General features: G+C 45.1%; 1 protein-coding gene across 4 annotated transcripts in view; it reads right to left on the bottom strand.

Annotated features, from left to right (window-relative positions):
• Positions 1–13,101, bottom strand: part of LOC115168599 (brefeldin A-inhibited guanine nucleotide-exchange protein 2) — a 41,531-nt gene that overhangs the window by 15,487 nt on the left and 12,943 nt on the right. For all 4 annotated transcript variants that reach the window (XM_029724025.1, XM_029724022.1, XM_029724024.1 and 1 more), the window contains exons 11-23: positions 11,937–12,036; positions 11,694–11,833; positions 9,590–9,698; positions 9,313–9,502; positions 9,070–9,181; positions 8,618–8,823; positions 8,169–8,253; positions 5,613–5,784; positions 4,751–4,902; positions 3,153–3,281; positions 2,645–2,803; positions 2,279–2,426; positions 1,970–2,066 (exon numbers count right to left, since the gene is read on the bottom strand). In XM_029724025.1, the coding sequence (XP_029579885.1) occupies positions 1,970–2,066; positions 2,279–2,426; positions 2,645–2,803; positions 3,153–3,281; positions 4,751–4,902; positions 5,613–5,784; positions 8,169–8,253; positions 8,618–8,823; positions 9,070–9,181; positions 9,313–9,502; positions 9,590–9,698; positions 11,694–11,833; positions 11,937–12,036 (1,799 nt within the window). The remainder of the gene's footprint in view (positions 1–1,969; positions 2,067–2,278; positions 2,427–2,644; positions 2,804–3,152; positions 3,282–4,750; positions 4,903–5,612; positions 5,785–8,168; positions 8,254–8,617; positions 8,824–9,069; positions 9,182–9,312; positions 9,503–9,589; positions 9,699–11,693; positions 11,834–11,936; positions 12,037–13,101) is intronic.

Raw genomic sequence — 13,101 nt, 5'->3', positions numbered from 1 at the left:
TTTAGTTCATTTTAGTACACTGAAAACAAACAGTATCCTTTCAGTTGAGCGTACTAGCTCTTTGCCTGTCTACCGGAATTTGATGCTGTTGCTATGCAACCTATTGCTAGCTAGTTAGCATAACAAATTACTAGTTAGACATTTTATGACTTTGGTTGTGTTCTTAAATTCAATCTGGAGTACCAGAGTTCGCTCGTAAATTCAGAGCATTGTCCTTTTGTAAATTCAGAGCGTTTCGCACTCGCAGCGCACACTGGACGCTCTGGCCGACGAGTAGGGTTTATTTGAGCGTTCTGACCTTACAAAGGCAGTCAAGCACACAAGCTAATGTTGGCTAGCTTGCTAGCTACTTCCAGACACAAATGAGACCACTGACCATTTTACTCGCCCTAGCAGAGCTGGTTAGGCAGTCATGTTATCCAGAGTGTTGGTGACTAACTGTGCTGCTGGCAACAATTTAATAATGCGTTTTTGCCGACTTTTACTGACACCGGCCATATTCGGGTGTTGAGCGCTCGTAAATTCATTATTCTGCGCTCTGGAATCGGAATAGATCGCCAGAGCAAATTTACGAAAGCACCCAAATGTCCCTTGAGAATGCACAACGACTATACCATTTTGCTAAGCTAACATGCTGACCAGACAGGACACGTCACGTGCATCGCAAAATAAATGTAGAAATCCATGACATTAAATTATTGCACCCACACTGCTTGCGCGCGCCAACGAGAGTCTGCGTTGCCAAGGGCTAAAATAGAACTCCTTTCTATTTCTGACGCAGATCGCGCTGCATGTCCTGCCTCTACCATCTCCTCATTGGTTTATAGAAGCAGGTACCCACGTGCCATCTCCTCATTGGTTATACCCACGTGGGTGATTGAAAGATGAACTGTTTTGCCGGTCGTCGTGGTAATACTATGAAAGTTTAGATGCGATCACCATATAAGTTCAAAGATTAAAAAGCCTGGAAGGAGGAGAGATGACTAGAAATGATTCGGTTGGGCATTTTATGTGTGCATTAATTGTCGGAGTAGAGGACCTTGTGCATTTCAGGTAAAATAACAATGTTTATATCCCAGGACAAATTAGCTAGCAACAGCAAGCTAGCTATATAGGAGAAATTATCTAGCAAGTGCAAGCTAACTAGCTAGATTGCCATACATGTTTAATGCTTTTCGACCTGACCCCAAATGAATGTCATTGGTTCAGAGTTTGTTTTGATATTTTAACCTACCGACCTGTAGGGGGACAAAATAAATGTATGCACGATAGCGCACACTGACTGCCTACGCCATTCCCTTGGACCGCCGTGTAGTCTTGCGATCTATGATTTTGTTTTGGCTTTCTCATTTGCCTAGTTGACACACAGTACCTTTTCATCAAGGTCTATGTATGTTTGGGTGTCAGAATGATAATCAAGTCAGTAAACGTTGGGTAGTTAGTTAGATATCTAATAGTTAATATTCTGGCAAGTTTGATGTATAATTACCCAACTAACGTTAGGTAACGTTAGCTAGCTAACATACCAGAAAATACTGCTGTAATGATATGCGGTTCACAAGAACAGCGTAGCTAACAAACTGTTAGCCAACATAACCTGTAACGTATTTGAAAAGTCATTACATTGCTCAACAATTTCTTAACCTTTGTCATAATTAGATAAAGCAATGAATTTGTATCCGCTCTCGTACTTCGGCTGCATATTTTCCGCCATTTTCTCCAAATCTGAAAACGATGTGAAGCCACGCCCATTTCCTCTAGAATTGCATTATGGGCCCTAAAGTACGGAAATAGTGTCCTCTGCTTGTATACTTCGTATTTTCGCCGTTGTTGTACGACATCCGGGAACTTTTGGCATACTAAATATATCCATAATATGACCAATAAGCACACTATATACGCAATTCACGTAACAAATAGTACGGTTAGTGCGGTTAATATGAGTATTCAAACATCTCTGGTCTCTCACCTGTCCACAGCCACCACTACACTCTGAGAACTGGTTTCTCCCACTGACTCCTGGATATGAGCCATCTGCCTCCGGTCTGGACCTCCCACCAGGGTCACTGCAACAGGAAACACATTTAACACACCAGTTACTTGCCAAACGGCACCCTATCCCCTACATAGTGCACTACCTTTGATCAGGGCCCATAGATCCCTGGTCAAAAGTAGTGCACTATTATAGGGAATAGGGTGCCATCTGGTACACTAACTGTCTTCAAACACAATTTACACAGTCAATGTCCTTGATGTTCAAGAGCCCTGTGAGACCTACCCAGTCCCAGGGGCATGAACTCCTCTCCCCCGATGGGGAAGCCCTTGATGCCAGCCTGGCTATCCCGAACCATTCCAGAGATGTAGCGTGTCTTCACCCCCGTGCCAATCAGCTGGGCCAACTCCAGCTGGCTGATACACCGCAGGATCTGCACAGAGAGGGTTAGGGCCCGGGGTGAGCCTCAATGTTACACTCTATAATATGGGTTGGATTCCTGACTAACAGAAGAGAGACAGGGTTAGGGCCCGGGGTGAGACTCAATGTTACACTCTATAATATGGGTTGGATTCCTGACTGACAGAAGAGAGACAGGGTTAGGAATGGGAAGGCCAGGTGGGCTATCTGGGAGAAGCCCCTCCGACCTACCTCGTGCCAAGAGTTGCCCAGGTAGTTTCCGTCTGTGTGGGCCACAGTGATAAGGGTCTTGATGGTGTCGATGTTCTTCTGCTTCATCTCAGTGATGCTGGAGCTGGCTGTGAGCAGGGTGAACCGAGCCAAGGCTTGGACATACGCATCCCTCTCCAACTGCACAGAGACAGACAGAGGGCCACAGACAGACGGGTAATTCATGTTAAAGATGAACATAAAGACACAAAACTGTCTCTTGTAGGTTATTTAAGTTCATGTTAAGTCTAGAACTATGTTTGATGGGGGCGGAAAACAACAAAAATAATCTTTGGGAAGTAAAGTGTATAAGGCTGTGTTTACACAGGCAGCCCACGAATTGGCAAAAGAGCTGATCTGATTGGTAAAAAAAAAACTATTAATGGAAAAAGATAAGAATTGGGCTGCCTGTGTAAACAAAGCCTAAGGTTGCTACATTAGATGTTTTAGAAGCGGAGGTCTAGCTGTGTAGCCATGGGAGACAACTAACCTGCATACTGAAGATGCATGCAATCCTGACAGCACAGCGGATCCCCTCCAGACACAGAGAGGCCACCTCCTGGTCGTCACAGTCCTGTAGGCCCACACTGAACGCTGCCAGGAGAGGGGTCCACGCCAGCTGAAATACACAGGCAGGTAGAGCACACACGCTTGAATCCTTTTACGTCCTAAAGAACATCGATCACACACACAAACACACAGGGTAAAGTCATCTTCTGGCACAGGTGATAGTCTGGGCTTCTGCATCCTACATTTCCTGCTCATAGCGGTGCCAGAGGAAGGCACAGAGCATCATCAAGGACGCCTCCCAACCACGAGCTGTTCTCTCCCTTACCGTCAGGCAGACATGGTCTGATACCAACAGGCTCAGAAACACTTTCTATCTACAAGCCATCAGACTGCTGAACACTTCAACTGACCACCTGCTCTGATTCTCCACACATTAGTACACATGCATTCACTCATGCACACACCCACACAGAGTGTACAAAACATTAAGAAAACCTTCCTAATATTGAGTTGCAGACCCTCCCTCCTTTTGCCCTCAGAACAGCCTCAATCCGTCGGGGCATGGACTCTACAAGGTGTCGAAAGCGTTCCACAGGGATGTTGGCCCATGTTGACTCCAATGCTTCCCACAGTTGTGTCAAGTTGGCTGGATGTCCTTTGGGTGGTGGACTATTCTTGATACACAGGAAACTGTTGTGTGTGAAAAACTCAGCAGCGTTGCAGTTCTTGACAAACTGGTACGCCTGGCACCTACTACCATAACCCTGTTCAAAGGCACTTAAATATTTTGTCTTGCCCATTCACCCTCAATGGCAAACACACAATACATGTGTCAATTGACTCAAGGCTTAAAAATCCTTCTTTAACCCGTCTCCTCCCCTTCATCAACACTGATTGAAGTGGATTTAACAAGAGACACCAATAAGGGATCATAGCTTTCACCTGGTCAGTCTGTCATGGAAAGAGTCTTCCCTGTGGCTCAGTTGGTAGAGCATGGTGTTTGCAATGCCAGGGTTGTGGGTTCGATTCCCACGGGGGGCCAGTACAACAACAACAAAAAAATGCATGAAATGAAATGTATGAATTCACTACTGTAAGTCGCTCTGGATAAGAGCGTCTGCTAAATGACTAAAATGTAAATGTAAAGAGCAGGTGTTCCTAATGTTTTGTATACTCAGTACATTCCTGCTACACACACAAACAACTGTTGCTACCAGACTCATTATACTGCTCAGTTTATACACTGACCCCCCATTCCCCAAAACACGTGGAAATATTGCTATAAATTGTGCCTTCCTGTATTATTCTGCCATTATATTCATATTCTTATCTAACAAATCTAATAATATTTGTTCATGTTTTTTTTTTTTTTTTGTATTTTTCATTGTCGAGAAGGAACCTGCAAGTCAGCATTTCATTGGACGATGTGTACCATGTGTATCCCGTACATACGACTAATAAAAATGTTCAACTCTTTGGGGCTTTAGGCTGGGTGTCTGTAAAGCACTGTGACAACAGCTGATGTAAAAAGGTCTCAAACAAAATGTATTTTATAGAGGCTGGCTGACTCTGCAGTACCTTGAACATGGGCCGGACGTGCTCCAGATGGGTGGCGCTGAAGAAGGGGGCCTGGGCGTGGCTTACAGCCTCCATCAGGGCCTTGGCTGTCTTCGCCATCTGTTCCATCTCCACGTCATACAGCAGCCGACGCTGCTTCTCATTGGCTACGCCTGCAAAGAGAGACCGCCCACATTATCACAACTCATCTCTCGTGGACTGACAACATAAAAACATTTGACAAAATGATGTAAAATATTAGTTCTGGGTTGACAGTATCACATGACCAACACCTATGTTTCCTAGGCAACCAGTAGGGCTACAATTCCCCCTAAGCAGGTTGGTGTAGGGGTTCAGCTGACACATAATACATACAGGATTAGATAGTTTGTCAGAGAGACGTGCGTTCAGAGAGACGTGCGTTCAGAGAGACGTGCGTTCAGAGAGACGTGCGTTCAGAGAGACGTGCGTTCAGAGAGACGTGCGTTCAGAGAGACGTGCGTTCAGAGAGACGTGCGTTCAGAGAGACGTGCGTTCAGAGAGACGTGCGTTCAGAGAGACGTGCGTTCAGAGAGACGTGCGTTCAGAGAGACGTGCGTTCAGAGAGACATGCGTTCAGAGAGACATGCGTTCAGAGAGACATGCGTTCAGAGAGACATGCGTTCAGAGAGACATGCGTTCAGAGAGACGGGACATTGAGGATTCTGCATTATGATGCATTTACATGACACTACAACATTCTATGGCAGCCATGTTAGCTCACCATTAACATAACAAGGGGAATATTTAAAACAACTGAAAGTCTAGAATCAAAATAATATTCTAAATGTTGGCTCAACTCTAAATATATGGCTCTTTGTCGTACCCTGGCTCCTCTACTTACTGTGCTTGCTAGCCTTGGGTGTGATAGTGTGCTCCTTGCTGTCCTTCATGGCGATCTTCTTGCCAGCGATCTCATGGTATATGGAGGACAGGTACTCTTCAGGCAGGTCCTTACTGTCGTTGATGCCACGGTTCATTCTGATGTACTGTTCCTTGGTCATTTTGTTCTTCACCTGTAACATAACGGAACGGTGGGGAACTACAGTTAATAAAAACAACTGGCTGTAGGTAGGTATGAACAGGCTAAATGACGGTCTGGTCGAGTTGTGGTGGTGGGTTCACAAAGGAAGGCTTGGGAGTTCAAATCCCGGATGAGCAATGCATGGCAACTTTTTGGTCCTTTGTAGCTCAGTTGGTAAAGCATGTAACTCCAGGGTAGTGGGTTTGATTACCGGGACCACCCATACGTAAAATGTATGCATGACTGACTAAGTCGCTTTGGATAAAAGTATCTGCTGAATAGTAAAGTTTGGACACCTACTCATTCCATTTTTTTCCCCATTTTTTTTTTAGCATTGTAGAATAACTGATGAAATAACACATATGGAATCATGTAGTAACCAAAAAGTGTTAACAAATCCAAAATATATTTTATAAGTAGCCTCACTTTTTTTGGTGACAGCTTTGCACACTCTTGGCATTCTCTCAACCAGCTTCATGAGGTAGTCACCTGGAATGCATTTCAATTAACAGGTGTAGCTGGAATTTCTTTCCTTCTTAATGTGTTTGAGCCAATAAGTTGTGTTGTGAAGTCCAAATGGCAAGAACAGCTCAAATGAGCAAAGAGAAACGACAGTCCATCATTACTTTAAGACATGGTCAGTCAAAGCGGGAAATTTAAATAACTTAAAGTTTCTTCAAGTGCAGTTGCAAAAACCAAGTGCTATGATGAAACTGGCACTCATGAGGACCACCACATGAAAGGAAGACCCAGAGTTACCTCGGCTGCAGAGGATCAGTTCATTATAGTTAACTGCACCTCAGGTTGCAGCCCAAATAAATGCTTCAGAGTTCAAGTAACAGACACATCAACACCAACTGTTCTGAGGAGACTCTGTGAATCAGGCCTTCATGGTCAAATTGCTGCAAAGAAACCACTAAAGGACATAAATAAGATGAAGGGACTTGCTTGGACCAAGAACATGAGCGATGGACATTAGAGTGGTGGAAATCGGTCCTTTGGTCTGATGAGTCCAGATTTTTGGTTCCAACCGCTGTGTCTTTGTGAGATGCAGAGCAGGTGAACGAATGATCTCCACATGTGTGGTTCCCACCATGAAGCATGGAGGAGGTGTGATGGTCTGCGGGTGCTTTACTGGTGACACCGTCAGTGATTTAGTGCTGCATCAGATGACCTGGCCTCCACAATCACCCGAGCTCAACCCAATTGAGATGGTTTGGAATGAGTTGGACCGCAGAGTGATGGAAAAGCGTGGGGAACTCCTTCTAGAGTGTTGGAAAACCATTCCTCATTAAGCTGGTTGAGAGAATGCCAAGAGTGTGCAAAGCTGTCGTCAAAGCAAAAGGGTGGCTACTTTGAAAAATCTCAAATATATAAAATATTTTGATTTGTTTAACACTTTTATGGTTACAACATGATTCCATGTGTGTTATTTCATAGTTTTGATGTCTTCACTATTATTCTACAATGTAGAAAATAGTAAAAATAAAGAAAAACACTTAAATGAGTAGGTGTGTCATAACTTTTGACTGGTACTGTATATATAACATTTTTTCAAAAAGACTGACTGGTTTGTGATCTGACCTGTGGACTGTGTGTATATACACAGTCAAAAGCTTTAGAACACCTACTCATTCAAGGGTTTTTCTTTATTTGACTATTTTCTACATTGTAGAATAATAGTGAAGACATCAATGAAATAACATGCATGGAATCATGTAGTAACCAAAAAAAGTGTTACACAAATCAAAATATATTTAAATTTCTGAGGCTGGTAACGCGAAGCCAGTTTCATCATAGCGCTTTATGGTTTTTGCAACTGCACTTGAATAAACTTTCAAAGCTCTTGAAATGTTCCGTATTGACTGACCTTCATGTCTTAAAGTAATGATGGACTGTCGTTTCTCTTTGCTTATTTGAGCTGTTCTTGCCATAATATGGACTTGGGTCTTTTACCAAATAGGGCTATCTTCTGTATACCACCCCTACCTTGTCACAACACAACTGATTGGCGCAAATGCATTAAGAAATTCCACAAATTAACTTTTAAGAAGGCACAGCTGTTAATTGAAATGTATTCCAGGTGACTACCTCATGAAGCTGGCTGAGAGAATGCCAAGAGTGTGCAAAGCTGTCATCAAGGCGAAGGGTGGCTATTGGAAGAATCAAATATATTTTGATTCATTTAACACTTTTTTGGTTACTACTTGATTCCATATGTGTTATTTCATAGTGTTGATGTCTTCACTGTTATTCCACAATGTAGAAAATAGTAAAATAAAATAAAAAGGAAAACCCTTGAGTGAGTAGGTGTTCTAAAACTTTGGACCGGTAGTGTATATACATAAATCCACACTGATTGGTTGGTGTTCTGACCTGTGGACTGTGCAGGTCTGTGGTCAGCATGATGATGGAGAAGGCCAAGACGTAGGCTGTGTCTGCACTGGCAAACTCCCCCTGTCTGCAGGGGCAAGATAATGTGGTGTCACATCAATAGATGGGGGTGTAAGCGCATCAATATAACACGGGGGAGGGGGTAGCACATCAATATAACACGGGGGAGGGGGTAGCACATCAATATAACACGGGGGAGGGTAGCACATCAATATAACACGGGGGGGTAGCACATCAATATCACACGGGGGGTAGCACATCAATATAACACGGGGGAGGTAGGACATCAATATAACAGACATTAAAGACGCAACATCTACACAGTATCTATAATTGAGGATGTTCTTCATGACAGGTTTCCAGAGAGTGTATAAAATCTCAATGCCTCCCCCTGCAGGTAGCATACAGCCAATGACAGCCATATTCCTTACCCCTGGTTACACTCCAGATATCTGGCAGCAAACTTCTCCATGAGCCTGTCAATCTTCTGGGCCTCTCCTGGGAGCCGGAAGCCCTCCAGGAAAGACCTCAGAGCAGAGACAAAGTCCCGGCCACAAAAGTCCAGCTGGTCCACATAGTTGTACATCACCTCCTTGTTGAAACGGATATTCTCCCCCAAGTACTCCCCTACCTGGGTCTATAGAGAGGAGAGGGGAGAGACGACATAAAAAGTTGTGTAAGAGTTTATTTTATTTAACCACGGAAGTCCGTTATATACAACAGCATTTACAATGACAACCTTTTTTTGGACAAACTAATGGCTGAGCACATCACAAAAACATCCCGTTACACTCTCTAGAGAGGATACTGAATCAAAGTTCTCCATGTTTGCCCAGTGATACAAGTTGGGTGAAGGGCTATGAGGTTGTGGTGAGGAGCTCACCGTATCCAAACGCTCCTCTTGGTGCAGGAACTGGGCGATTTCCTCCGCTGTGGTTCCCAGCATGCCTTGGTCTTGTAAGTACTGGACACCTCGCTTGGGCTTTTTGTTGAACCTTGAGAGATGGTGACACAAATAATCTATGGCTACTACAGATATATCATTAGACAGGCCACGAGACATCTCCCAGAATGATAGACAGATACAGAGAAAGTCAGAGGGGAGGACAAAGGGAGTGCGACTCACAGCTCAATGCCATGCTCAATGACGTCCTTTTGTTGTTTGATGACCTCATACTGTTCTGGGTGGTCAGGCTGGGAGGACTGGACACTAGATGACACGGTGGAGTCCAGAGAACTGACGCTGTCTCTACGAGACGCCAGCTGGTCAGGAAGCTTGAGCTCCGCACCCTCACCGTCCGACGGCTGCTCCTGGCCTGGGTCACACACACACACACACACTGCAGGGTCAAGACACACACCTAGTTGTTCACAGCTAGACACACACAGCTCATTATACTCACCGAGGTTGGCCTGCAGGTTGGGGTTGACATACATGTCTCTGCTCCACTCCACCATGCATTTCAGAATGGACACCAGACACTCCAGGCCCTTCTTACGCAGACTCAACTCCTGGAAAATACAGTACCAGTCAAAAGTTTGGACACACCTACTCATGCAAGGGTTTTTCTTTATTTTTTATATTTTCTACATTGGAGAATAATAGTGAAGACACCAAAACTATGAAATAACACATATGGAATCATGTAGTAAGCAAAGTGTTAAACAAATCAAAATATATTTTAGATTCTTCAAAGTAGCCACCCTTTGCCTTGACAGCTTTCCACACTCTTGGCATTCTCTCGACGAGCTTCCTGAGGTAGTCAGTCTTGAAAGACTTCCCACATATGCTGAGCACTTGTTGGCTGCTTTTCCTTCACGTAGTGTTCCAATTCATCCCAAACCATCTCAATTGGGTTGAGGTCTGGTGATTGTGGAGGCCATGTCATCTGATGCAGCACTCCATCACTCTCCTTCTTGGTCAAATAGCCCTTACACTGCCTGGAGGTGTGTTGGGTCATTGTCCTGTTGAAAAACAAATGATAGTCTCACTAAGCACAAACCAGATGGGATGGTGTATCGCTGCAGAATGCTGTGGTAGCAATGCTGGTTAAGTGTGCCTTGAATTCTAAATAAATCAGACAGTGTGACCAGCACAGCACCATCACACCTCCTCCTCCATGCTTCACGGTGGGAACCACACATGCGGAGATCATCCGTTCACCTACTCTGCGTCTCACAATGACATGGCCATCGGAACCAAAAATCTCAAATTTGGACTCAGACCAAAGGACAGATTTCCACCGGTCTAATGTCCATTGCTCGTGTTTCTTGGCCCAAGCAAGTCTCTTCTTATTGGTGTCCTTTAGTAGTGGTTTCTTTGCAACAATTCGACCATGAAGGCCTGATTCACACAGTCTCCTCTGAACAGTTGATGTTGAGATGTGTCTGTTACTTGAACTCTGAAGCATTTATTTGGACTGCAATTTCTGAGGCTGGTAACTCTAATGAACTTATCCTCTGCAGCAGAGGTAAATCTGGGTCTTCCTTTCCTGTGGCGGTCCTCATAAGAGCCAGTTTCATCATAGCGCTTGATGGTTTTTGCGACTGCACTTGAAGAAACTTTCAAAGTTCTTGACATTTCCCAGATTGACTGACCTTCACGTCTTAAAGTAATGATGTTGTTTCTCTTTGCTTATTTGAGCTGTTCTTGACATAGACTTTTTTTTCTCTATTGTGTTATTGATTGTACGCTTGTTTATTCCATGTGCAACTCTGTGTTGTTGTTTCTGTCGCACTGCTTTGCTTTATCTTGGCCAGGTCACAGTTGTAAATGAGAACTTGTTCTCAACTAGCTTACCTGGTTAAATAAAGGTGAAATATATATATATATTTTTTTAAATATATGGACTTGGTCTTTTACCAAATAGGGCTATCTTCTGTATACCACCCCTACCATGTCACAACACAACTGATTGGCTCAAACGCATTAAGAAGGAAAGAAATTCCACAAATAAACTTAAGGCACACCTGTTAATTGAAATGCATTCCAGGTGACTACATCATGAAGCTGGTTGAGAGAATGTCAAGATTGTGCAAAGCTGTCATCAAGGCACAGGGTGGCTACTTTGAATAATCTAAAATATATTTTGATTTGTTTAAAACGTTTTTGGTTACTACATGATTCCATGCGTTACTTCATAGTTTTGATGTCTTCACAATTATTCTACAAAGTAGAAAAAAAATAAAGAAAAACCCTGGAATGAGTAGCTGTGTTCAAACTTTTGACTGGTACTGTATATCTCCTGTTAACGGTCGGTGACATCATTTACAGAGATCAAAAACACAGAAACAGATAAATGACTGAAAATCCAACCATGATTTTGTATATAATGTATAACTTTGTGTAAATTCCTCTGTCTGTATTCTGTCTCTAAATGTTGTCTATCACTAGCAGCACCATACCACCAGGTCAAGTTCAGACTGTCAACGTACTTGGCGAATAAAAGTGATTCTAATTCTGACCATATTTTGAAGGTAACTACTGACAGGTCAGTGTGAGGTCACCTGTAGAGGGGTCATGCCCAGCTCCTGGCCACTCCTTCCCATGGCAATCTTAGACAGGTCGTTCACCAGACGCTCAAAGATGTTGGCAGCGTTCAGGTCACAGTCGTAGTTCACATAGATATCCACCACACACTGAGCATCTGGGGTGAAGGGTTTGAAGAGGGGGAGGGAAGATTAAAATGAGACAGGTCTAAATGAGGGTTGAGTGGTACATGGTACATAAGCAGCAGCATGTGTTTTTACTTGCACATATCCGTGTCAGGGTTTGAATGACCATCCACTTGTGTTCAAAGGAGCTGGATGACGTTTCCAGGATGGTCAGGAAAATCTCCCTGAAGAAGACCTGAGTTCGAGAGAGAGAGGGGTAGAGAGGAGAGAGGGGTAGAGAGGAGAGGGGGGTAGAGAGGAGAAGGGGGTAGAGAGGAGAGAGGGGTAGAGAGGAGAGAGGGGTAGAGAGGAGAGAGGGGTAGAGAGGAGAGAGGGGTAGAGAGGAGAGGAGCGAGGGGTAGAGAGGAGCGGAGCGAGGGGTAGAGAGGAGCGGAGCGAGGGGTAGAGAGGAGAGGAGCGAGGGGTAGAGAGGAGAGGAGCGAGGGGTAGAGAGGAGAGGAGAGAGGGGTAGAGAGGAGAGGAGAGAGGGGTAGAGAGGAGAGAGGGGTAGAGAGGAGAGAGGGGTAGAGAGGAGAGAGGGGTAGAGAGGAGAGAGGGGTAGAGAGGAGAGAGGGGTAGAGAGGAGCGAGGGGTAGAGAGGAGAGGAGAGAGGGGTAGAGAGGAGCGAGGGGTAGAGAGGAGAGGAGAGAGGGGTAGAGAGGAGCGAGGGGTAGAGAGGAGAGGAGAGAGGGGTAGAGAGGAGCGAGGGGTAGAGAGGAGAGGAGCGAGGGGTAGAGAGAGAGTGAAGGGTAGAGAGAGAGTGAAGGGTAGAGAGAGAGGGGTAGAGAGGAGAGAGGGGTAGAGAGGAGAGGGGGGTAGAGAGGAGAGAGGGGTAGAGAGGAGAGAGGGGTAGAGAGGAGAGAGGGGTAGAGAGGAGAGGAGCGAGGAGAGAGGGGTAGAGAGGAGAGGAGCGAGGGGTAGAGAGAGGGGTAGAGAGAGAGGGGTAGAGAGAGAGAGGGGTAGAGAGGAGAGGGGGGTAGAGAGGAGAGGGGGGTAGAGAGGAGAGGGGGGTAGAGAGGAGAGGGGGGTAGAGAGGAGAGAGGGGTAGAGAGGAAAGAGGGGTAGAGAGAGAGGGGTAGAGAGGAGAGAGGGGTAGAGAGGAGAGAGGGGTAGAGAGGAGAGAGGGGTAGAGAGGAGAGAGGGGTAGAGAGGAGAGAGGGGGTAGAGAGGAGAGAGGGGTAGAGAGGAGAGGAGAGAGGGGTAGAGAGGAGCGAGGGGTAGAGAGGAGAGGAGAGAGGGGTAGAGAGGAGCGAGGGGTAGA

Source organism: Salmo trutta, chromosome 30 (genome assembly GCF_901001165.1).
Source record: "Salmo trutta chromosome 30, fSalTru1.1, whole genome shotgun sequence".
Classification (NCBI taxonomy): Eukaryota; Metazoa; Chordata; class Actinopteri; order Salmoniformes; family Salmonidae; genus Salmo; species Salmo trutta.
The sequence above is the reverse complement of the archived record's forward strand: the minus strand, read 5'-3'. Positions and strand labels throughout refer to the sequence as shown.